General features: G+C 41.5%; 2 protein-coding genes and 1 long non-coding RNA gene across 3 annotated transcripts; all 3 read left to right on the forward strand.

The window, feature by feature from the left end:
• Positions 1-1,675: 1,675 nt before the first annotated feature.
• Positions 1,676-20,358, forward strand: fyna (FYN proto-oncogene, Src family tyrosine kinase a). Its single transcript, XM_084380689.1, has 12 exons — positions 1,676-1,856; positions 8,844-9,100; positions 11,079-11,175; positions 12,827-12,925; positions 13,145-13,248; positions 13,830-13,979; positions 14,118-14,282; positions 15,032-15,211; positions 15,492-15,568; positions 16,373-16,526; positions 17,931-18,062; positions 18,796-20,358. The coding sequence occupies exons 2-12, from the start codon at positions 8,854-8,856 to the stop codon at positions 19,002-19,004; spliced, it is 1,614 nt and encodes a 537-aa protein (XP_084236815.1). The 5' UTR covers positions 1,676-1,856; positions 8,844-8,853; the 3' UTR covers positions 19,005-20,358.
• A 958-nt stretch (positions 20,359-21,316) lies between these two features.
• LOC311274282 lies at positions 21,317-23,221 on the forward strand. The gene is made up of 3 exons (XR_014624738.1): positions 21,317-21,701; positions 22,210-22,349; positions 23,096-23,221. It is a non-coding gene; the product is annotated as an uncharacterized lncRNA (long non-coding RNA).
• A 229-nt stretch (positions 23,222-23,450) lies between these two features.
• Positions 23,451-25,684, forward strand: LOC311274065 (E3 ubiquitin ligase TRAF3IP2-like; the record flags this gene model as incomplete). Its single annotated transcript, XM_084381489.1, has 6 exons — positions 23,451-23,625; positions 24,536-24,624; positions 24,738-24,806; positions 25,049-25,153; positions 25,247-25,321; positions 25,438-25,684. The coding sequence occupies 6 exons, from the start codon at positions 23,451-23,453 to the stop codon at positions 25,606-25,608; spliced, it is 684 nt and encodes a 227-aa protein (XP_084237615.1). The 3' UTR covers positions 25,609-25,684.
• Positions 25,685-25,802: the final 118 nt, after the last annotated feature.

A 25,802-nucleotide genomic window follows, 5' to 3' on the forward strand; every position in this document is an offset into this window, starting at 1 on the left:
ATATACAATTTAACACTAATTGTGGATGGATTTTGGTGCATTTACTAATATATAAGCATTGATCTCAAACCACAGACGAGAGTGGCCGCTGCAGTCTAGTCTGTCTAATGATCTGCTGCCAATATATCAGTTTAAAGCTTGTCTGATATTCAGATTTACAGCTTTTTTTCTACATTAAATGATCGTATAATGGAATATCTTTGAGTTTTCAACTGTTGGTCGGACAAAACAAGACATTTTGACAATTTAATTGACATTTTCACTATTTTCTGACAGTTTATTGACAAAAAATAAATTGATTACTCAGAAAGTATATTTGATAATGAAAATAATTGTTAACTGGAGTCTCATCAAACTAACTCTTAATCAAACTAACAACCCTACAATTTATTGTAGGGTTGTTAGTTTGATTCTCGATCCGTCCTGTTCACATGTCAAAGCGCGGAGCACAAACTTGACTTGTCCGTGTGTTGTCGCTTTCTCGTCCTTAAGTCGCTTATTCAGTCAACCGTATAAACTTGGAGTGCACGTCTGGCATTCAAACAGCTGCAACACTGGAGGACTACTGCGTCAGTGGAGGTCAGAGGTCAGCATTGTGATTCATAATTACATTCCTGAGCAGGTTTAAATCTCTGTAAATCCTTGTAAATTATCAAAAAATGACATTTTCTAATCTGAGTAGGATTGTTTGCCACAATGAATGGAATACATGTTGCATTTTGCAACCAATACTCCCTCTGAGTGTCTGAGTGTTGCTGATGTTTTCATGACAAAAGGAGACATTATTCCTCAGTTTCTGTTGCTTTGCAAGCTTCATGTGACAGCACCTGAACATTACCGGAAATAAGAAGCTGTTAAGAGTTCTATTGATCTTTAGGGCTTCATTTACGGCGGCCCTGAGGGTCAAAGCACAAATACTTCTCACAAAACACAACATTTCACAAAACACAACAACTCTTTATGCCTATTGATCTTTAGGGCTTCATCACGGTGGCCCTGAGGGTCAAAGCACAAATGCTTTTCTCGATACACAACATTTCACAAAACACAACAACACTTGTTCAACCAGGGGAAAAAATTGTTGCATACAATGGGATGAAACAGAAATCAGACTAAAAGATTTATAAAGCTCTACTTGTTAACCCTAATTAACCCTTCTCTGTGTGAGACTCTGACTTTCTTATTCATATTTTAGGACTTGAGATGAGAATGTGAGGAGAGCTCTGAGCGCCTAAACGAAAACAGATAATTTACCAACCTTGCCCTGTTTTCCAGTCTCTCCACAGACGAGGAGGGGGGCGTGTCCTATTATAAATAGTTAACTGCTATTGGAGGGGAGCGGTGTCAATCACAGCTCGTGGTCGGCGTGGATCCGCATCAGCTGCACGCAATCACAGCTGCGTCAAGACGCACACAGACGAACCGGAAGGCACGCCAGCGTTTGCGGGTCAAAATAAAAGCACGGAAGTTGGTCATTTAGAAATGACATATAGCTGCTAAGCAGTCTTACTTTGACAGAATTAGTGAGAATTTTATTTGAAACACAGGTTAAAAACATTAGATTCGTTTTCCTCTATCGCCTTGAAATGACTTGCCCTGTTTCATTGGGGAAAACAACAGCTTTATTTTGGAGGGATTAAACAGGAGCTGCGTGCGTGCTTTGCTGTGAACTTGACACTGGCCGCCATCGTCATCATCTGTACGCACGGCGGCGACAGGAGCTCCTGGATCGGCAGGGACGGGTATCCCACCGCTATTCTGTGTCAATGCGAAGGAAAAACACTCACAGAGAGTAGAAAAATATCCCCGAAAAGTCCCTCTGGAAACTCCGATGGATTAATCTGGCTTTTTCTGCGGTAAGCACGCTTTTTTTTTTAGTCCTCCTCCCGTGTTGAATTCCAATCGGTGCACCCGCCTTGTCCCCTATTTTTGCGCTTGTGTGGAGATGAATTCATTTCGGGAGAGGGAGAGAGAGGGAGAGAGCAGAGCAGAGGAGATAAATACCACATTGTGGCTCGTTGTATCCGCTCGTGTCAGTCGGCAGATGTTGCGTTGCGTGTGTTTAAAAGCCAACTTTGCCCTCAGAAGGGGGCAGGAGAGGGAGAGAGAGGCTGGCGGCGGTGGTGGGTGATGTTTTGCAGCGCTCTGATTGTGGAGAGGGGGCTCCTCTTGTGTTGCAGCAGCAGGGATGGATGCGCTGCAGAGCTGAGCTGACCACTGAGGCCAGGCACGCATATGATAAACGCCACAATGGCCTGCAGACAGCCGCCTATTGATTCCCCCCTCCACCAACCCGAAAAAATAACTGTCATATGCTTTGAGATAATTGCATTGCCACGCTGTTAAATATCCAGTTAAAGCTGTCCTAATCGGGTTATCTGATGTGTCTGGAGGTGCAGCCATCCATCTTGTGGGCAAACACCGGGGATGGTATGTGAAGTGTGTGTGTGTGTGTAGCCTCAGTCTGATCCATGTGCAGTAAGTTGGCCAGTAGTTGTTGTGTGATGGTCTGCAAATATGCACTCAGCACCCCGAAGCTGTGTGTGTATCCAGCCTGTCATTATTCCATGAATGGCTACACAGCTGGAGTGCGTGATGCAGTATCAGATGTGAATGAGAAAAAGGAGTTACATATTGTGGTTCATGGAGCATGATCACTTCCCCCTCAGGCCCTCTCTAACCATACTGTTCAACAGACATATTGGCACGTAAGCTGCTACATGTGACTTGAGTTCCAAATGAAATATGTCACGACAAAAGGTGGAATATTTAGCTCAAAAAGGAGTTAACTGATCGCTTTATCAGAGCAAAATGTGTTCATTCACAACATATCTTGTAGTTGTTTGTGTGTTTTTTTGTGTGTCAGTCGATACATGTCACACACACAGCCAGGGCTGCAGCTAATGATTATTTTCTGTTAGAGCTGCGATAATTAGTTAAGTAGATCAACAGGAAAGTGAACTGCAACGATTCTGATAATCGATTCGTCATTAATCACATCACATTTTTGAAGCGAATATATATGAAAATGATGGATTCAGCTTCTCGGATGTGATCGTTTGAACTCAATATCTTTAGGTTTTGGACTGTTGATCAGGCAGAACACCACTGTAATGAGCATTTTTGTTTGTTTTCAGATGTTTTACGCACAAGTCGATTGTCCAAGCAAGTAATCTGAAGATTAATTGACCATAAATAATCTTTATTTGATTAACTGAGAACACAATCAGCAGATTGGTCCATGATATGTCAGGATATAGTGAAAAATACCCATCCTGGTATCCCAAAGTCCCGGTCACTCGTACTTCATGTTGCTTCTCTGTTTGCACTTTCTATCAACCCCAGTGTCTTTTACTCCTACCGGAAAACTTCCAGCCTCCGTCCCTGCAGACCCACCACATCATTATTTCCAGTGGGTTCTTACATTGAACATTGCCCTCCGCTGGCACAAGATTTGGAAAGAGCCGTTTAAACCCCTCCGTGCAGACTGACAGGCAGAATCTGCTCCTGTTGGTGGAAAAAGAAAAAAGAGAAAGAGTTAATGTTTTTCTAATTTGCCCTTTTCTCCCATTTGGAAAATATTCATCTGCTAGGCACACGTCTCGCTGAATGAGTGGTCTTTTACAATGGGCTCAATGATTTAACAACATGACTCAACGTACTCCACTGTGAACATTGTGACACCAAAACACAGTGAGGCTTATACCCACACGTACACAGCGTATGAAGCTCAGCTGTGGGTTTCGTAACTAGTTCATTCAGAACGTGAAGAATGCTTTGAAAGCCTTAACAGTGTTTTTCATTGTGCTGATAATCTTGTGGCAGAGTGAAATGTGGCCATTGTCTTGTTGTTGATTCGCTGAATGAACTCGGTTGTCTGACACAAGCAAATATTGTAACTATTTAGAGAATGGTCGCCATAAGGAGGAGATTGCCTTGAGTCGTACCAAATCCAGTAAACACAGCATCGAGTTTCGAAATGGCACACAAGTGAAAATGATTCTCTTTCAGATAATGTCTGTGGTTAAGTGAACAGAAAGTTTTGGAGCTGAATAAGGTCAGTGGGAGCGTGACTTCTGTAGGAGGGGTGTGGGAGGTTTGACCTTGTTTTGTGCCATGTCAATGATCCGAGTGTAAAGGGACCACACAGTCGAATTAAACAGAGCTGTGTTGTTCCCGTCTGCGTTGAATTGCAAATGATCGTATTCTGATGAGACTTGTAAGTTCGTCACGGTTAAATAATGAAGTAATTCATAATGTAATGACCAGTTGAGCATAGTTTAAGGTTTAAAACACTTCTTTTTTTTTTTTTTTTACAAAGCACAAGTAACATCAGATCAGCTTGTTACCAGTTAAACTTTGTGTTCCCATTGGAGCTGAAACCATTAACCTATTATTTTGAACTATTTTGATAATAGTAGTAAATCTTTTCTGTCATTATGAGTCCAGGATGGTATCCTCAGAATTTGAGAGCCTCGATAAGGTTGGAAAATAGACATGCGTCATTGAAAAGAATATGAATAATCTTTTGATTTTTTAAAACATTGTCTTTTGGGAGCTTCTGTAAAGCTTGCTGATTCTCATTATGAAAAATAGCAGTGTTGTAATGGCTAATAACCTTCGTCCTTGTCTCAAACAGTGCCTTGTTTGGTCCTTTTAACTTGAGGGAATTGGCCAGGGAAGTCATTGAAAAGTCCTTGAATTTGATGTTAAAGAAAGGTGTGTGAACCCTGAAAACACACAAAAAAAGCATAAAATCATCACATCCAAGAAGGTGTTTGGTACTTTTGGCCGATAAGCCACTTAAACGATGAATCAGTTAACAGCATTGTAAATTTGTTAATTAATTGTCTGCAGATCAAAATAAATATTCCAGCTCGAAAGTGAATCGCCACCAGTGCTCGTCCGCTCATCTCATTTTGTTCAGACTGCACATCTGTCTGTATGTCAGGCCGGACTGTCTCCCCCATCAATCCCTCAGTTACGCTGCGTGACCCTGACATGTCTGTCCTTTTTAATTTAGTATATTGATCCAGCAGCTTTGCTATAAATGGCCGAGTATCTCATCATGGCTCCCAGCTCTCTGTGTTACTGTAGATGATTAACACTTGTGCCCGTACGGCATCAAAATAAAAGCCGTCATTTGGGAAATTAATTTCCAGTTGATCCCAGCAGCTGTGACTGATGTAGTAGAACTAACCATCATGCTGTTACTCTGCGTTCAGATAATATTGGCTACTTAATTTCTCTTCACTTCGTACTGTGAAGGAATCTCATTGATAAATGCTATCCAACAGATTTGGCCAGACATCAGAGTCAGATTTCATACTGACTTTTGAGCCAATCAAGATGAGGAGAATTAATGTCTGTCTCATGTGAAAGTCAAGCCCTTCCTCTCTCTCCTCGTTTCCGCCTCTCGCTATTAACTGTTACGACACGCCACGTAGCTACGATCCTGTCCCTGTTGGACCTTCCACATCACGCCACTGTGGTCCTCTCGGAGGCAAGCTGTTCATTTGGGTCTGAAAATAGCGTGACGATGAGTGTTCTTGCTGGCTGAGGTGGTCATGCGATACCCAGGCAGTGCCACGGAAAGGAACAAGCCCCGCGGCAGCGATGCCATCATCTGCTTTTTTGGGGGGTGAAAGTTGTGCCGCAGGTCAGGCGTGGAGCGGCCTAGCATGTGGCTGCGTATCTCGCCTAAAATCACAGCGCTGCAGCAGGGCTTTGTCTCGACACTTTGATGCGATCCATAGTGTCGATTCATGCGTGTAATTGAATAACAGAGAGATCCCCCTTTGGATGTGATGAATGCTGGTGGAACTGTCGTATTATTGTGAGAAATGTGACAAATCTGCCTGTTGCTGTCGAACGTGCCTGACATGAACTTGATAAAAACTAGATTACTGTCTGCCTCCTTCAAAGAAAAATTTTTCTTGGGTCCTTGACATGATTCATACGCAAATGTTTACTCAACTAACATGCCAAAAAAACAAAGGGGAACACACGTACATAAACAAGTCAGGATGGCCTAGTTTCTGTGCAGCAGAATGGTTCCAGATTTGTGAAAGCTGTGGTAGTCCCTGGCCTTTTTAACTTCAAGAGCAGGAAGATTTTCATAATCCCCACAGGCAGCACGGCGACGTGAGATCTCCCCTCATTTACTCAGATCCCTCCAGGAGGGGATGCAGTGCTATTTCAATCATTGCAGTTAAAGAGGAAATGCAGCAGAAAACAGACTTTACCTGTGTTATCATCACAGTCACTTCAGTTTATATTTCCTCGCTCGTGCAAGTCCCCACCAGAGCTGTCGAAGATTTAAGTATGTTACTAACCCTGCTGTCAAGAAGCAAGAGGCTGGCCTGGACTGGTTGTCTGTGGACTGGTTTCCTATAACTGGGAAGGTAAATGGTGAGGTTGCAACTAATTATTATTTTCATCATCTACTAATCAGCCGATTATTTCCATGACCAAATGAGTCATTGTTTTAGTCTTTATACATCAAATCATCCCAATTTCCTAGGGCCCACAATGATGTCTTCACATTGCTTATTTTTTCCAACCACCAGTCGAAAACCCAAAGCCTCTTCACTTACCTTCCTAAATGACAAAGAAAAGCAGCAAAAATCTTCACGTTGAAGAAGCTGGATCCAACAAATGTTTGAAAAATCAAGATTAATCAACTATCAAAATAGTTGGCTATCATATATGCAACTCGCTGTTTGCTAATTTTTCTTGACTTCTCAATAAAGATTGTGAACAGACTTCACTTTTCTCATGTCTGCAGTTTAGGAGAGGCTTGTGCATTTCCCCTTAAATGGAAATGTGTTTTAAGATGGATTTCTTTTTTTTTACTTACCTGCTATAAAGTAGAGACGGGGCGCCGTAAATACCAGGAGACAGAGGATGTAGATATTAATGTCAAGGAGGATTATTTGTTTTTTCAAGGACCATCAGAAAATCAGCATTCGTCCTCCTCCTCTTTGTATTTCAGCCTGTGGTCTGAGCTTTGGTCTGGGCTTATACTGTAAAAATGCTTGCACTGGGCTCGTTTTATTCGAGGTATTTAATGGGCTTTTATTGGCAGTAATGAATCACAGTGATCTTCTATCTGCAGTGGCCCTGTTCCTCTGTTAGTTAACCAGTGTGAAGCAAGTAAAGCACTGGAGAAATCGGAAATCCTGTGCACAGGAGGTACATTCTCTACGTATATGTGTTATACTTCCATGCACCTGTGGATATTTGGATGTTTGGACTTTGATAGTGCGTTTGAATGTAATTTACAACTCAAGCATCATGAGTACATCAGAGCACTCCCTTAGTTAAGTAATGATGCATAATTTGTGCCTTCTGTCTACCCTGTTGCAGGAGACAGTCTGCAGCAAGTGACACATCTGTTTGCACTTTTTTTTTCCTCATGTAGGCATTTGGGTTTCTTGCTGGTAAATGTAAAACGACCCTGGAGGAATTTGGCCATACACTATGCAGCTTTCCTTGCAACCATTAAGCTCCGGCGTCCTGCAGGACGTGCCGCTGATTCCAGCTCATTTTGGGGCTGTAAACTATTTTCCTAGTAGCAAAAAAAAATACCCATCACAAGCTCTCAGAACACGTGGTGACATCTTGAAATGTTGTGTTTTTGTCCGAGCAGTGGTTCAAACCTGGAAAATATTTCGTTTACTGTCACAGAAGACTTTTAAAAACTGGAAGTGCTCACATTCGTGGAGCTGGAACTGGTGATTTCTTTGCCATTTTGCCTCAAAAAACTAATCAGATCAGATGTAATGAGCTGAAACTGTTGCCTCCAAAATCCTCTTCAGATGTGTGATGTTGCTGGCTTATTTACACCTATCCCGGCCAAATGTTTTGTCCATATCATCGGCAAAAACATTTCTCACAAGAAGCTGCTACGTGGATCTGAGTCTTTTAGCTAAGGTCAGGAGTGGTGCGCTCTCCCTCCCGTCTGTTGCAGCGCTGGCGTTTGCCCCCTAGCACCACCTCTCTCCAGCCACAGCGACTGTAAACAAGTGTGTTTCCAATTAGCCGTCTCCGAAGTCAGCTGGCCGCTAAAGCTGATGAAAGACATCGGTGCTGTCAGCGGTCTCCTGCTTGCCCTGTTGTGCCGGCTTCATGAGCTTCCAGGGCTTAAAGGGTGGGGATGGGGGTGGGGGCACGGTGAGCCGAAATGTGCATTAGTTTAACTGGGTCTTTAAAGACGGTAAAGGCTCTTTTTAATTGGCAAAGCAGATTGCAGCGCTGGTTTAGCTCTGCTTTAGTGAGGCCAAATGCTCCATCGGGCCCCCTCATGAGACTGAACCAGGGAGTGGTTGGCTGTTAAGCGTACATTCAGGGTTACATTAAGGGTCTCTCTGTGCGTTTTAACTCGCTGCTATGCATCTATAGATGGGTGTCTGGCTCCTTGTAAAGAAAACAAAAATAACGTGCATGCCAACTTGTAAATGCGATGGGCGGGTGTAAATTCTTCTCACAAGTGTGGTCGTGCAGTAAGATGGGAAAGTAAACCATAATAAGTAGTGCTGTTAAATTCCTTTATGCCAAGTTGAGATGGATATTCTCGGCTCAAAGTATCTCACAAAAACGTTAGCCATACACTGCAGCTCTGTCACATTATGTTCCTCTGTGTAATTAGTAATGGAGTTTAAAGTATCGTGTTTAATTTCAGCCTAATTGAAAGATTTTTCACAAGGCTCTGTGTGAGTCTCAGAGGAAGCGCTGAAATAATGGAATATTGAATCATAATTTCCCCAACGGAGACGGCTTTTGAGCTATTATTTTACCTACGTGCTAATTTCATCTCCGTGTCTCCTTCTCTCCACCCACAGAAAGTAGAGAATGGGCTGTGTCCAATGTAAGGATAAGGAAGCAGCGAAACTCACTGATGACCGGGAGACCAGCCTCTCACACAACTCGGGGTACCGCTATGGGTCCGACCCCACGCCGCAGCACTACCCCAGCTTCGGGGTCACCACCATCCCCAACTACAACAACTTCCACACCGGCGCATCTCAGGGGGTGACCGTGTTCGGAGGAGTCCACACGTCCTCGCAGTCTGGGACGCTTCGGTCTCGGGGCGGAACAGGTGAGGTCGAGGGAGCTTTTTTTAAATAAGTCTGTGAATGCATGAACGATTGTTCAGATGCAGGGCAGCTGTTTAGTAAGCAGTAACTGGTCCAGGATTTTAGAGGCTGTAGTTGTTACCCTGAACATTTAGCATCTAGCCCTGTATTTATAGTTAAGACATGAGCGTGATGTGGATCTTCTCATCTAACTCTCTGCAAGAAAGCAAATAAGCGTTTTCCCCGAAATGTCGAGATGTTCCTTTTAAGACAGGGTGACATTGTGAGTCTGAAATACGTTGCTGTCACTAAAACGGGGTCATATTACAAACGGCAATTAAAAGAGAAATAAAATGTCCGTCTAAGTTGTAAAGCTGTAAACTTCTGTGAGGACCACTCACTGTCTGGCTCTCGTCCAGCATTCAATAAAAAAGGCTGATGTCAGCTTAATATGTTGAGTGACCGGTAAACAGAGGCTAGTTTTCACTTCCGAATGAACTCCTTTAAAGTCTTTTCCTCCTGTATTAATTCCTTTCTTTATGTGTGCTGATATTGTGGTGCTGTGATAAATGCGTGTCCCCGCAGAAGATGAATGTCCACTGGCTGAAAGTTAATGGAAAAAGGAGTGACCTAAATTATCACCGCTCCTCTGTGAGGCACATCTGAGGACTATAAAGATCAGACGTTGTGCTGAACAGTGCAAAAGTGCCTCTGTAGTGGAGAGATGGGCTTTGCAGTCAATCTCTTCAGATTTTAAACATACATACGATGCGGGATGCATAAGTTAAGCGCATCTTCTTGCTTTGATGTCAACCATTCAGGGCTTTTTTTTCTCCGCAAGCACAGATAAACACTCTGTGGAGTCAGCACCAGCAGCCTGTATGAATAAGATATTACTCCAGGAGAGCAGCACTAAGCAACCTTCAAAAAAAAAACCACACACAACAGAGTCAAAAACCTCATCTGACCTCCCTGTGAGGACATCCACATGTTTGCCTCGGAGACAGTGAGCAGCTCTGGTCATTTGTAAGGTGTGTTTTGGAGGTCACCGCATCGGAAGGGAATTGTGTGGGAGCTTTGGTGCGGCATTGTAGCTCCGACCGTCCAGGGACGACTCGGATCAAATCAGAAAATGAAATCGTTTTACAGTTTGAGGCTTATTAAGAGATACAGGGACTCCAGGGCCGCTCTGAATCTCATCAGATAAATTTGATGGCCTCAACATTCCTAGAGGATGCTCTCTCTCTGATGAGGCTTAAAGTCCGATTTGGTTTTGTATGCAAAACAAAGAGTTCTAATTGTTTGCATACTAAATAATTGAAATTTTTTAATCTTTGGTGCCAACGGCCAGCTATTTTGGTCATCAATTTATTGTAACATCTGGTTGGAGCTTGTTAAATGTAAGCATATGCTGCTTTTGGTTGTCATTTACGACAGTAAGTGAAGAGTCTTTGGGTTTTGGGATAAAAGAAGCAATTTAAGGACGTCACTGTTGGCTCTGAGAGATTGTGATGACATTTTCTAGACCGATCGATTCATCCCGCTCCCTCTGTAGACATTAAAAGCTCATTCTAAGGAACCAAAAACACAGATTCTTAGTTTCAGATGATTCTGAACACATAACTATGAATATTATATTTCATTTCTGCCAATAGATCCTCCTAAATCCTACACATTGGACCTTTTAAGATGACATCTGGTGGAGTGAATCTCTTAATCACTTTGAAAAATAAGACATTAAATCTGGATAATTTCTCAGACTTATTTGTGTTTTTGTATTAAAAGTACAAATATGGAAGATATTATTGCCATAAATTGTGAGAAAGCGAAGTAGCAGTGGAAATAGAAGCGAGCAGTAATTCGTATTGCTATTTCATGACCGGCAGCCCATGTGGTGGACAGCTGAACAACAACAACAACAATAACATAAAACCACAATGAAAATCCTAACAATATACTTCAAACTCTAACCACCACATGCCACTCTTTGTTTTCCTGCAGGGGTGACTCTGTTTGTGGCTCTTTATGACTACGAAGCCAGGACCGAGGATGACCTCAGCTTCAGGAAGGGGGAGAGGTTCCAGATCCTCAACAGCACGTAAGTGTGAAAACATCTGCATGACAGCATTCAGGGTGGCGGTCGTGTTTTCGGTCTCTGCTTTTCGTCTGAATGCTGCATTTGGAAATGTTTCACAGGCGCAGACAGAAGGATCGAGTCTCTGTTATAAACCTGATCTGGGTTATGTGGGTTATGTTACTTGTATAGTCTGACAGATGGGCCATATTTTATTGAGCTTTTTTGGTTTTTGCATCATAGAAATAAAATGTGTCTTGTTATAATTGTGATGTAAAAATAGTGACAGAGTTGTTTTGCTTTTACACAATGCATACACATACATCATTCTGGTTAGGTGCTGGTGTCGTCCTCAGTCTTCAGCACACTGTCTGCACATGACATTTAGGCTACGGTGCAAGTTTGTCTACTTTCTCCTTCGTTTCTCTGGTAGCCTGCCAGCTGCTGTCAATCAAACAGAGACTCCGATGCACCCTTCCAGCAGGCTGAGACAAAAAGGAGTAGGGAGGCACGATATGGATTTTTTTTTAAAGCCGTTACTGATAACCAATAATTACCTGCTGCTCTTGGCCAATATCAATAAGATAACCAAAACAGGCTGAGATGTAGTGAGCACAGATGATTTAATATTACATAGCTCTGATATGATTTGTTGTGTCAACACAGCATGCTGCACCTGTTCCTCTGCGTTTATTGGCAGATCGCAAACCAACCTCAAGGACAGTTATGTAAGATATGGCCAGAAAACGGCAAAATAATTAGCTTTCATCAGGAGAGGATGACGATACAACAGTGTTGACGTTGACAAGACGTCTATGTACTGTGTAGTAGAGATATCTACTGAAGTTAGCATGCTAACCAGCCAGCCCCGGCCCGTTCTGTCCTGTAATACCACTTCGTACCACAAGAGGCGATAGTCTGATAGTTACAGCTGGGAGATGTATGCTACTTAGCTAATAAGTCAACAAAATAAACTCATAACATATAAAGAAAGGATAAGTTTTACACTTATTTTCCTTACTAAAACGGAAAATATAATGGCTGATAGAGCCACTTCGTCAATGTGCTAACTGAGCTACTTGCTAACGGCAGCCAGCGACCACAGCCGACCATGGTTAAAGCAAAGAGCAACCAGTCCAGTATAGTGAGCAGTGGTTAGTGGTTATGCTGCCTTTTATAGTTGTAGGGCTACAATCACATTATTGCCATTTCTCACCTTTAAAGGTGCATACCACCACCTATTGTAGATGAGTGCTTGTTAGGTTAAAGAAAGGAATTTAAATCTGCCAGAAGACAATAATTAAAATTCCCCATTATCTGTCTAGTAATTTACTCGCTCCATATATGTTGTGCATCCCTTTCTTGGACTTTTTTCTGTGTTTCAAGAATAAAAAAATATTAATGACGCATTTAAAAAAACATGGTGACATTATTCAGATGACTAAAAGTGATTTCAGTTGGACTTCAGAGAGATGACTCTTAGTAGGAACCCACGCACTCGAAAACAACTCGCCGCTTTAAATGTTTTTGTATCTCCGCTCAGCTCTCAGAGACAACACGGCCAATAAATCTGATCACCCACGACTGAGTGTTTATTTGTCTGCATAAATGTTGATCTCTCGGTTGATTCCAACCTGCCTCCATCCTCCATCTCTCTCTGTCCTTCTCTCTCCAGCGAGGGAGACTGGTGGGAGGCTCGCTCTCTCACTACAGGTGGAACTGGTTACATTCCCAGCAATTACGTCGCTCCGGTGGACTCGATCCAAGCTGAGGAGTGAGTAAAACTTTTTTTTATACGAGCACACACTCTCACACAGTCTTTGGGGCATGGCAAGCCTCATCAGCAGAGAGAGTGTCATAAATATTTCAGAGCTCATCTCACTGTATTTTGTTAAATGTGGTATACTGGCACGTAAAGCATTGAATGTTTGAAAAAATGCTTAAACCAAATGTTGCACTCCATACTTAATTCCTTCTGTTTTTCTCCCTGCAGCTGGTATTTCGGTAAATTAGGCCGAAAGGACGCAGAGAGGCAACTGCTCTCCAACGGCAACGCCAGAGGCACTTTCCTCATCCGTGAGAGTGAAACAACCAAAGGTACTCAGACCGAGCTGACGTGCTGACTGCTTTTAAAGTTTAGTAAAAAATACAAGTGTTTGTGAATAAAATATTTAGCAAGACTTTACTTAAATGCGCCATGTGGCGGTAGAAGCTGTTTATTTATAGACAAACTTGGAACATTACAACTTAAAATTCAGTTTAAAATCACGTCATTAACAATGTAGTTGCTCCAGATTCATTGCCCCAAATCGTTCGCACAATGTGCTTTATATAAGCTCGTGAAAAAACTGTCATGCCCTCTCAGTGCTCTGTAATATCATGGTGAAGTCTTACTTAGGGCTGCGACTAACTATTATAGTCCTCGTCGATTCATGTTTTGCCCATTTCTTTGATTTATTGATTAGTTTTTGGTCTATAAAATAACATAAACTGTTATTAAACATGTCAGTCAGTATTTACTGTCACAGAGGAGTAAAGAAACCAGAATATATTCATTATAAGAAGCTAAAATCAAATATTGTAGGCAATTAATTAAAAAGCTGACAACTAAATGATTAATCGTTAATTCACTGCGGCTAAAGTCTTACCAGAGATTCTGCTCATTCTGCCTGTTCCAGGGGCCTACTCTCTCTCCATCCAGGACTGGGATGACGTCAAGGGAGATCATGTCAAACACTATAAGATCCGCAAGCTGGACAGTGGAGGCTACTACATCACCACCAGGGCCCAATTTGAGACACTACAGCAGCTAGTACAGCACTACTCTGGTGAGACTCTTCTACAGTTATAAGGGGGTGAATAAAAAACCTCCTGACATGATAGATCTGCTTTCTCCTTCATAAAATTACAGTGTCATGTGGCTTCTTTAACATCTTTTTTAAATTCAAACTGCACGCTTGATCCAGCCAGGGCTGCGGGGCTGTGCTGCCGACTGATTGTGCCGTGCCACAAAGGCATGCCCCGTCTGACTGACCTGTCCGTCAAAACCAAAGACGTGTGGGAGATCCCGCGGGAGTCGCTGCAGCTCATCAAGCGTCTCGGCAACGGCCAGTTCGGAGAGGTCTGGATGGGTGCGTATCTTTTTGGCACAAAAGAAGAGTTGGACAGCTGTGAGCAGTGTTTCGAAAACATGCTGTATGCGTTGGATCATTCAACACCAACACCCAGATAATGTTACGCACAGAGAGGAGTGTTCGTCAGTGATTTCATTTGGAAATTGGGACGCTGGATACGACTCTGCATGATCTCAGTGTCCATTTCCACTGAACTTCCCATGCATTTTGATTGAATTCAGGATCTGAAATGGCCTTCTGACCTCGTAAACCATGGTCTATGTGGTGTTTTCTATATTTCATTAAGTTTCTCTGACATGGCTTATCAAAGCTCATTCAGGCAGATGCTGTTTTGGTTCAGTTCAGTTCAATAAAACATAATTTGTCCCACATTGGGAAATGAAAAGCTCCATGTGTATCTGATTTACCAACATCTGAATGTGTTTATACCACAGACATAGAGTCAAATCCTATAATAGATTCCTTTATAGTAAAGTTTTCAACTGGGTCTAGCCCAAAGCTTAATTCAAGTCGTGAAAACTTGAAAAAGATGTGAAGGGAGATGTTAAATTAAAAAAATAACTGGGATAATATGCTGTCTGCAGCTATTTCTCTATATTATTAATGCCTGTATTTTTATGATTATAACAATGTTGCACTGCGATAGGTGAATATCTCCCTCTCAAAATGAAATCCTCCTGAACTTCCACTCACCGACCTCTGGAGAAATACCCTTAAACAACCTCTTTTTTTGTTTTTGTTGTCAGGCACGTGGAACGGAACCACCAAGGTGGCGGTCAAGACTCTGAAGCCCGGCACCATGTCGCCCGAGTCCTTCCTGGAGGAAGCTCAGATCATGAAGAAGCTCCGACACGACAAGCTGGTGCAGCTGTACGCCGTGGTGTCCGAAGAACCCATCTATATCGTCACTGAGTACATGAACAAGGGTAGGTGCTGTTTCAAACTGACAGAGTAAAAAAAGACACTATGAATATTACATACATGCATTTGTGCACACACCTACTCAGTGTCTGCATAATTAATACATCGGCATGGACAGTACAGTATGTGTCCTACTTTACTGCATGGTGCTCTGTCATAGAGACCCTCAGTTACCACAGCAATGACTTAACAAATACAAATATGTGGCAGGAATCCCAGACTTGATGTTTTGCTTCAGTTTTGATCCAACATCCAACAGATCCTAACAATTTTGTCTTTCTTTAGGGAGTTTGCTTGACTTCCTTAAAGATGGAGAAGGACGAGGCCTCAAACTGCCAAATCTAGTGGACATGGCAGCTCAGGTACGAGCTAAAACAGTGAAAAATAATCTGAAATCTTGATGCTGTGAACTCTTTGAAAGATTTTATTTCCAACAGCTTCATTCACTTTAATGATCTCCAGCTGTTACCAATCTATTAATTTAATCTGTGTTGGAAATTTAAAGCCATTTCATGTCGATGTTATGCTACAGTTTACAGTTTCGTGAGACAAAACAGGTCTGTGATTGTCTTATATTAAGGCCATGTCCATGCATATACGGATATTTCTCAGCTTGTTTTCTGCGTTTTTGGCTTACAGTACACATAAACAGCATTTTAGGTCACTGAAAACGGACCTTTTGGAAAACTCTTTTCAAGGTGAAGGTATTCAGAAAACTCCATTTTCAGTGTTTACGTCCGGAAACGACGCAGTTGTTGGAGTATTTTGGAAAAGAGAGACAAAAACGGCTGCTTACAATGTTTTGCTGACAAGTTTTTCTTGTATGTCAGGACTTGGCAACTAAACAAATGGACAACAGAGTATTTAAAGTCAGTGATTTAGCTTTAAGACTGGAGCTCTCAATCTTCAACAGCTTGAATGTTAATTTGAAACTGTGATTTATCTCTTCCTGTCGGCCGATAAGCAATCATATCTGACACTTGAGTTTATTTTGCAGATATGGCAAATCTATGGGGTTTCTCATGAGAGATCCTTCTCTTTGGCAGCCCCACTTTTAAGGATTATAAACAGGCTGTTATCTATGTAAAAATCTTAGTACAAATTGAATCCCCTTGAAACTGTTCAGTGATGTGACATTCACTGGAAAAAATTACTCCATTTCCCAGGTGGCGGCAGGCATGGCATATATCGAGAGGATGAACTACATCCACAGAGACCTGCGCTCTGCCAACATCCTCGTCGGAGAAAGTCTGGTGTGTAAGATCGCTGACTTCGGTCTGGCCAGGCTCATCGAGGACAACGAATACACAGCAAGACAAGGTGGGCCTGCAGGTTTGGGCTACACCAGCCTTTCATAAAGTGTTTCTTAAGTTCATACTACTATTTGCTTTAAATGAGTGGTTCTCTAAATGAGGGTGTACCATTACCATTTAGAGAATGTTTCAGCTTGTAAAGACCTAAGTAATGTATAATTTAGTTGCTAGGAAACATCTGTAGTGCTGTAGCCTGGTTTGGTCAACAGCAATCAACTATGTTAACAGGAAGCATCTTGTAGCATCGCAAGCTTGAACATAACTTAAAAAATTAACAGTTTCCAAAAGCCAAGCAATGTGTGCCCATCCTTTGTAAGTGTAGGTATCACTTTAATATGTCTGTTATGGTTAGCAGCAACCATACATCTCAGACCAGAGGTAGTAGCACACTACTTAAAAACCCATAGCACCCTGTTGTCGCAATTTGCACCAAAATCCTAATCCTTCTCAGAGTCTTAACTCGGTCAAAGCTGCAAATAAAGACTAACACATGTTGTTTATATTCAGTTTGACTTACACTTCCCAATGATATCATTACCTCTGATTTCCATTTTGGATAAACATCCATAAATCAACTTGGAAAAAGAAAAAAGACTCTTTATGTTCCTGTGAATCAGCACAATTTTAGGTTTTCTTCAGTATAAAAGTGATTCAGTGATAGTTTTGAATAGATCCATGGTTGCGCTATTTCACAATGTTTTTGTAGTATTCTCTCAGTTCCAAACCACAGCATCCTCTGAAAACTTCATGTCAGAGGAAAAAGTTTTCAGGCTGGTAAATGTCTCGTTCCATTTAGTCAATACCAGGACACGATTTACAACCACACACACACAGACTTTTCAGAATAACTACAGTAAATGAGCAGGAATTTGTCTCGGTGACACATGTGGAAAACCGACGCACATGTGGCCACAGCATGGCGCAAAAACAACAAATATCGCATTTATGCAAGGGCACAGTGCAGAAGTTAAGATGCAACACATGTTGAACACAAACTCTGTCATTTTAATTGTGTACCTTGTAAGAAGGATGAGGAATAAACTTAACAAAAACATTGTTCTCCTCTGACTGTGTTGGCAGACGTAAACTATGTCAGGGGGGACTCCCAGACTCTGTTAGTCACCCTGTCAACACTTATTTGTTAGGGATTTAAACGTTTACTTGTTCAACTTGGGCCAAGTGTGAACTAACACAAGCAGAGAGATAATGGAATTGTTCCCTTTTATTTTCCCTGGTGGGATGTTATCATGTCCTCATGTCTCTGTACTAATGAAATCACAGACGAAGGGGGAAAAAAAAATCCTTACAGAAGAGACTGACCTACATACCCCTGCTGCTCCTGCAGTGGATTCACAAAAATGTTTGAGAAGGTTTTCGAACATTAAAAATCACACATCTGAATTTCTTTCAGGGGCGAAGTTTCCAATAAAGTGGACCGCTCCTGAGGCTGCTCTCTACGGGAAATTCACCATCAAGTCGGACGTGTGGTCGTTCGGCATCCTGCTGACAGAGCTGGTGACCAAGGGCAGAGTGCCCTATCCAGGTGAGTGTGTTCAGCTCTGTGGATTATGTAACCGCGTCTCAATTCCAGCTGATTGCACGCGTTTGATTAAGGCAGAGTGCGTGAGAGCATTCGAGTCCGCAGAGACGCTCGCCATGGTTCTGTATGCTAAAAAAAGAGCAGCGTGTTGCATAATGTACATTACGATGTGCATTATGCAGAGGAGTGTTCGCAGATGACTGTGTGAACATGTGAAATGTTTTCCTGTGTTTTAGGCATTCAAACAAATTCAATTATTAGAAGAAAAATAGCAGGCGTGGAATATAATAAAAGCTCTTATTGCTTTTTATGAGTAGTTTTTCTTCATATACTATTGTACTATTAAAACCTGTGATTTAAAAAGACCTGCAAGCCCACACTGGCGTCAATTACTCAGGCTGATTAATACTCTGGGTGGCAGTTTGGTGGAGCTCTGATGGGAAATACGAGTTCATGAAAAGACAATTTTGAGATAGTCATTGTGCTCTATTAGGGCTGCAACTAAAACTGTTTTCATTATCGATTCATCTGTGTATTATTTTTTGTTTTTGCCGATAAAAAATAAAAAAAATAGTGAAAAATACCTCCAATAATGTCCCACTGCACAAAGTGATGTGTTGTTTTGTCAACCCAACTGTCCAAAACCCCAAAGTATTCAGTTCTGTATCATGCTTTTCTTAGACTGACTGATTTTTCAGCCACATTTGCCTTCATTTCTCCGTGTCCCTCTCTCCAGGCATGAACAACCGCGAGGTGCTGGAGCAGGTGGAGCGAGGCTACCGGATGCCGTGCCCGCAGGACTGCCCCACGTCCCTGCACGAGCTGATGGTGCAGTGCTGGAAGAAAGACCCCGAGGAGAGGCCCACCTTCGAGTACCTGCAGGCCTTTTTGGAGGACTACTTCACTGCCACTGAGCCTCAGTACCAGCCGGGAGATAACCTCTGAGCACCGCTGCCTTCATCTCATGTCATTTCACCGGCTCTCCACCAGGGGTAGCCAGACTCCACCTGTTCTCTCTCTCTCTCTCATCCTGTGGCTGTGACGATCCTTAAAAGCTCATCGACTGACTTCTTTGACTTCCAAGCTTCACACAAAACTGGGAGCCCTGACAGCATACTGACTATCAAATCAAAGGATGTTTTGGAGGAGGGCACTGAGATGACTGAGGAGTTAAAAAATGACTGCCATGGATGAACGAGATGAGTTATGTTGTGTAACTTGTATGTAATGTAAATATAAATTGCTTGTTTACTTATCTCCTTTTTGTTTCATTTTATATTACTTTTGATATTTTGGAAATGTGTGGATTTTTTTTTAATCCAACGTCAAAATTAATTCAGATTAACGGCTTGTAGGAAAACCGTGTGAAGCTCACAGTTGGTAACAAATCGTGACATAATAATTGTAGAAATGGTAATAGTTAGACATCGTGGACCGAAGTGGAAGTCCACTGACCTTTTTTACGAGGTTAATATAACAATACTGCTCTCCTCTTCTCAAGGAACTTAGATGTACTATAACACCTGTTCTTGCCTTTTCATGTTTAGTAATATTCTTATAACGTAAGGGAATGCCTTCATGCTTTCTACACACTAACTAAGTGCATCATGGACTCTTCCAGCCAAACGTGTATGCCATCTGCACTAATATTAAGTGCATTCATCGCATTTCAGCTTCAGCCAATGATTTATAGATCTGCTTAAAAGCGACTTTTAGTTCCTGCAACTGCAACCATTGTTCGGCTGACTGCTTATTATACTGGCGATATTTTAAAATGTGTGTTGCATTATTGTACGGCAGCGGGCTGTGTAAGAAATTCTCGTCTTTTCCGCTTCAGCAGCCAAGCAGACAAACAACCTGCCGCTCACATCATGACAGGAAATGAAGGATGCGTACCTGTGTTTGTCCCTCCATAATGTGTACCTGGAAAATAACATGTTGTTTGTTACGAGACCAGACATGTTTATTCCATCGTATTGTTTCGCCCGGCCAGTCTGATGTGTCGTCAGTATGACATAATTACAGTATGTGATTTTTCTCTCCAGGGAAATCTGCAGCTCGCGATGACATTTTCTCAAACTTCTCCCTGACGGGTGAGAAGGTGCATTCAAGGACGCCATTTCTGTGTATTTCTGTTTCCTTTTCATGGGTGGAAAAGTGAGCCAAAACTAGTTTTTGAACCACTTTGTTTGACCCTAATTCTGTAGATGTACAGAAAAATGTTTTTGGTCTCTGCATTATTTATTGTCTGTCTGTTACTTGTACACAACTGGTTTTGAAATAAACAATCTTGCCATCATTCTTCTGTGGATTCACCACTACAAAATGATTAACGCCACACACTTGTCGGTAACATCTGATTTGAGGGCCTCCGTGACTGTTAAGACCACAGGTTTCGCGTTTTCCAGCAGTCAGGGTTCATCAATCATTTATGTTTGAATAGACACACCTTGAAATGGCTGTGGGTGAGTGAGTGTTTCTTTGTGGTTTTCCCTGAGGCTGAACATGACACAAAGACAACACCTCTGAACTCAGAATATATGCAAATCACATAGTAGGTCTGCCTGGCAATTGGAGAGCACTCAACTGGAAACAGGAGTTTAATTTAACCCGTTTCATTTGGGTTTATTGTAAATTTTTAGCATCATGAATTGAGGTTTTTAACATCCAAAACATTTAACTGTGGAGTTTTGTTTGAATGTGGCCACTTGTTGACCTTTTGAGAGCACATCTGTGCTGAAATGCCGCTCCTGTTTCATTCTTTCACTGGATAATATTCCTTTTAAATCATTTAACCAGAGGCCTTTTGAAGAGTAAACTCCAAGAGTAAGACTCCACTTTTAAAGGTTATCCTCTCCAGCTAAACTCTTCAGGCCGAGCTGGCTGTGCAGCACAGACACTACATTCTTGTCTCTGATTGGGTGCAACTGAAGCGGAGAAGAATTTGCATATAACAGGCTGAAACACACGCAAGCCTCTGCACCCACAGGAGTGTAAAGAATCCCGCAGAGAACAGGTAGGTTATTGTTACTCTTGCTTTACAGTCCGAGTCCCCTTCTTTCTGCTAAGACATTTTATGTAAGAATATGTTGTCTTGCGATGTGCACATTAGAAATGTCTTAATTCAACTGTATTGTAACCATTTTGCCAACTTGCAAAGACAACATGTTTTCTGCTTCTGTCTGTTCTTTGCAGGACTGCAGCCTTCTACCGAAGTCTCCTGGTTAAGATGGAGCAATCTGAAAAAGCACCAGAACTGAAACCCACCACTGCTAAATCAGAAAATTCCCCTCGACCGTTTAGCCCGGCAGTCAAAGGAAACCAAATATTTCATGCAAATCCACATCATGATGCATTCATGCCAAGCTGTTGCATGGATGCAGATTATTTCTGCAACAAAAGCCCGTGCAAAATCAGACAAGTGAACACAGAGTTTGGTTTGCCTGCACGAGAGCTGATGCAGCTCAGACAGCCACAAGGTAGAGGAGCGACTCCTGCCTGGATTAACCTCCATCATCAACCTCCTGAAGGCCTTTGTCCTGCAGGAACCAGGGAGCCTGACACCAGAGGAGAGAGCTGTTATTGGACCTGTGGACCGAGCCAGTGTGGAGCAGCAAGGCCAGCAAACAGAGGAACAACTAGGTGAGGAGCTAAGATAGGAAATCACTCAAGATAGTCAAATCTGTATTTGGGGTAAAATCATTTACATATTTTAAGACCCTGGTTTAAGACAATATATTTGTGTTTTTGTTTCATTACTGTATCTAGTTAATATCCACTTAAAGACTTATCTTTAAATGTGAAACTCCCTGGGAGAAATAGTAGGACAGTATATGCTTTTGTCAATCCCTTTTTGAACGGTAACTTAACCTAGAACCAGGCTACACGTAACACTCACCAGTTCAATTTTCATTAAAAAAAAAATTAAAAATTGGAAACTTTAATTCAAAGATCATGTTGAACATTTTATTTTTTATTCGTCAGATCAATGGGTAATAAAAATTTTGACTTCTTTTTCTTTTTCTGTATTTCTGGAATGTGGACTTGAGCAGAAATGAAATTTAATGGTCCTTTCAGCATCATTATACACATGCTAGAGTTATCTCTTCTGTTGAGAGGGTTATACATATAAATATTTTTGTATATTCAGGGGTGAGGATGAAAGCAATTCTCGGGTTCAGCTTGAGAGTGATGAGGAGGATCTCGAGCCTCCGTTGCCGTTAAGATCTGATGATGAGTTGTGGCACTACAATCCTTCTATACCTCCTCATCAGTACATGCACAACTTTGGTAAGGACATTTTTATTGAGTATAATTACTGATAAAAAAAAAAGCCTAGCGTACGTACATTTTAAAAGTATGATTAAAAGTAAATGATGTGTTCATTTCCATGTATGTATATACTGTAAAGTGTGAGTCGACTGATTATTGTCAAGGCTCATTATCGGACCTAGGATAATCAGAACTTTTCTGATTATCAATTACTTTGACGATCAGTGTTTTTTAAAAAATCTGATTACCAAAAAAGTGCCACTTTGATGCGTCATTCAATCTGCAAAGTCAAAAGCACAATTTAAGTCTACAGAATGTATTAGCATAAGTATACTCAAGTAAAATACAACTACCTCAAAATTGTATTTAAGTGCAATACTTGAATAAAAGTACTTAATTACATTCCTTCACTGCTGTTGGGTATTTTAACCTTTTACCTTATTATATTTTGATCAGTGTGTGTCAAATATTTGCCTGTAAAATGTGAATACTTTCTGCGTCACAGAAAATGGGCGCACTCAAGCAAAGCACATATAGCTAAAACTTTACAGTATTTGAGTGAATGCTTAGTTGCTTTACACCACTGTCATTAGCAGCAGTTTTATTTTTATTATTATGCAAAAAACCTGATTTTTGATTTAGTTGACCAGTTAAGCCTATATGTACTTGAGCTGGCAACCGCCTGTTCGCTATCCTGTGGCTTTTTAAGGCATTTTCTGCTTTGTTATTCTGTCACAGAAGAAATGTTTAACCTATCTCCACAGACCTTCATCATACTATGAATGCCAGGTGTTATCGCTCTGCAGGAGAAGGGCAGTACAACTTCAATCCAGTCAATAGATACCCCCCACCCCCTCCATGTCATCACTCTGCACCCTGCCAGGACAGAAGACTCTGGGAGAACCCCCAAAACAGGTATAAAGAGCAAGTAACCTGACGCAGCTTTACACAAAGTTCCCCCAAGCCACACTGTTAATGTTAAAAAAGCAGTGCGCCAGGTGCTGCGGCAGTATGTACTTTGCATATTAGATGGAGCCATCACATGTCAGCATGATTCAACACAACCCTTTGTTTATTTTTCTTTCTCGCTGCTTCAGGCTTCGACATCATGAAAACTTCATGAATGACAGCCTGGCTCAGGGAAGCGTCTCGGTGAACGTGCCTCAGTTCTACGCCCCCCCTGTGGAGGGCATGTCACAGGTCAGCGTGATGAACCTGACCTCGGCGGGAGCAGAGGCGTCCGTCTCGCATCCTCATGAGAAGAGAAGAACCATCAGTCTGCCTGATGTGTGCCGTGAGTCCTCTCATTTAAAAGGGGATGCTCATGTCTTATTTTGGCAACTTGCTTCATATGTAAGCAAAGTAAGTCGTGTTAACAGAACAGGTATTTATGCAGGATGTAGTTTCTGTGGGCAATTAGGCTTATTATGATACAGTCACGACAAGGCGCTGAGTTATGGAGCTGATGCTGATATTAGGCTGCGAGAAAGCACCCAAATAAAGAGAAATCGGGTTCACTGCTCACTATGAGCATTTCAAAATGTAGGTACTTATAATAGTATTTGTATTTGTTTCTAAACCTAAAAGATCAATGTTTTTTAAAGAAGAAAAGTTTATTTAGTTATTTTTTTTAGTTTATTTAAAAAAATGTAACTATTGTTAGTGAGGCTTACATGTGTATTGATCGTAAAGTAGGTTGAGGTGTTATATTAAATAAGCTCAGTCCACAGAATTTAAACTATGCCTTCGAACAAGCTATCAAAAGTTACATAAAGGTATGATGTCACAGTCATGGCCCTCAGCCAGTGCCCTGGTTATAAAAACCCAAGCACAGTTGCACAACATGATGGGCGTGGCCTGCTCAGGTCTGTAAGCGCCTGCCAATCAGAGCAGACTTGGATTTCCAGGAGGGGGGCATTAAAGAGACAGGATCACATGAATTGTCATTTGTGTCTTGTACCGTAAATCGGTACAAGGACAAAATACAAGAAACAGTTTCCAGTGACATTCAGTGCAAACTAAAACCCACCACAGAGAACACATTTCAGTAAAGCCTCAACAAAAACTCAGTGTTACCACTAAAATTCAGAACAAGGCACAACCCCATATGGTGTTTCTATTTTTCTGGAAATTTAGTGTGATTTACTGATGTACAATGAGAAATTTGGGGATTTATTTTGATTTATGATCTCCTCTCTTCTCAGGAAATGTTTTTATAACTTATTCCTCGGATGCTTCTTCAGAGATAATCCCCTTCGTGGACTTCCTCACAAAGCAAGGATTTCGAACAGCTGTAAGCGACTTGCTCTTTAACTAAATGTCAGATAATTTAAAAAAAAAAAAAGAAAAAAAAAAGAAAAAACTCATTTGACATTTCACTTACAGCCCTGAACTTTAAATTCACAGATTGACTTATTTGACAACCCCATCAGACGCATGGATATCAACAAGTGGGAGGACAGTCACCTGAAAGATGTAAGTTAATAAGGCTGTTAATACACAGACTTGTGCATTGCTGTTGCTATATTATCACAAGTGTTACTAGATAAAAATGTAAGATTTTAAAGACAGACTCAGACTAAATGTGGCTTTAATAGTTGAATAAAAGTTCCAGATTCTCTCTTTTGTGTCTGTTTTTAGCTTCAAACTTTTGTATTGAAGTCGTCTTTTCAGGCATCGTGTGTGAATGTGTCTTAAATGTGCTTTTTTTTAAACAGCCTTCAACCCTGATTATCATCGCCATCAGCGAAAAGTACAAGGCAGACATTGAAGGCTCTACAGTGGACAGACATGGTCTGCACACTAGATACATTCACACCATGGTGAGAGCCTGTTTGCCATTTTTTGTTGAAATGAGACATCACTGAAAATAACTTTTATTATGTGCTCAAATTTTTTTAATGTAACTTTGCCAGATGCAGAATGAATTCATCCAGCAAGGCAGCTTGAATTTCAGATTCATACCAGTTCTCTTCCTTAATGCATCCCAGGTCAGAAAGAACTTTAATTAAATGACAAAGCATTTTTTTAGCATGTGTATTCAAATTTTTCCCACCTTTTTCTTCCTCTGTTCTCTGTATATATATATATATGCATATATTTGCAGAAGCACGTCCCATGCTGGCTCCAGAACACACGTGTTTACCGTTGGCCGCGGGACACTGAGGATTTACTGCTGCGGCTCCTGAGGGAGGAGCGATATGTTCCCCCTCCTGTACCTATGGAGCTCACCCTCATCATCAGGCCTGTGACCCCCAGCTCTGCAGCTACACTGTAAAGACATGGCTGTTGTGCATGTGTGTATGTTTTTGATGATTGTAGTAGTGTGCATGTTTTACGATGTGTTGTATCTAATGTACAGATGTTTTTCAGTTGTTTGAATAAACCTTTTTCTTTGTGTAACTGTACACACCGTAATCAAGCTAGTGGAGTGACTCTGAGGATGGCAATGTCTACAGTAAAAACATATGC

Source organism: Pagrus pagrus (assembly GCF_965226575.1).
Source record: "Pagrus pagrus genome assembly, chromosome: 18".
In the NCBI taxonomy this organism is placed as follows: domain Eukaryota; kingdom Metazoa; phylum Chordata; class Actinopteri; order Spariformes; family Sparidae; genus Pagrus; species Pagrus pagrus.

Excerpts from the sequence above, each read along its gene's own strand:
- fyna (XM_084380689.1), top strand. The coding sequence starts at position 8,854 with ATGGGCTGTGTCCAATGTAAGGATAAGGAAGCAGCGAAACTCACTGAT. Across the intron at positions 13,249-13,829 it reads TGAGAGTGAAACAACCAAAG|GGGCCTACTCTCTCTCCATC; the intron begins GTACTCAGACCG and ends TGCCTGTTCCAG. Across the intron at positions 16,527-17,930 it reads CGAATACACAGCAAGACAAG|GGGCGAAGTTTCCAATAAAG; the intron begins GTGGGCCTGCAG and ends AATTTCTTTCAG.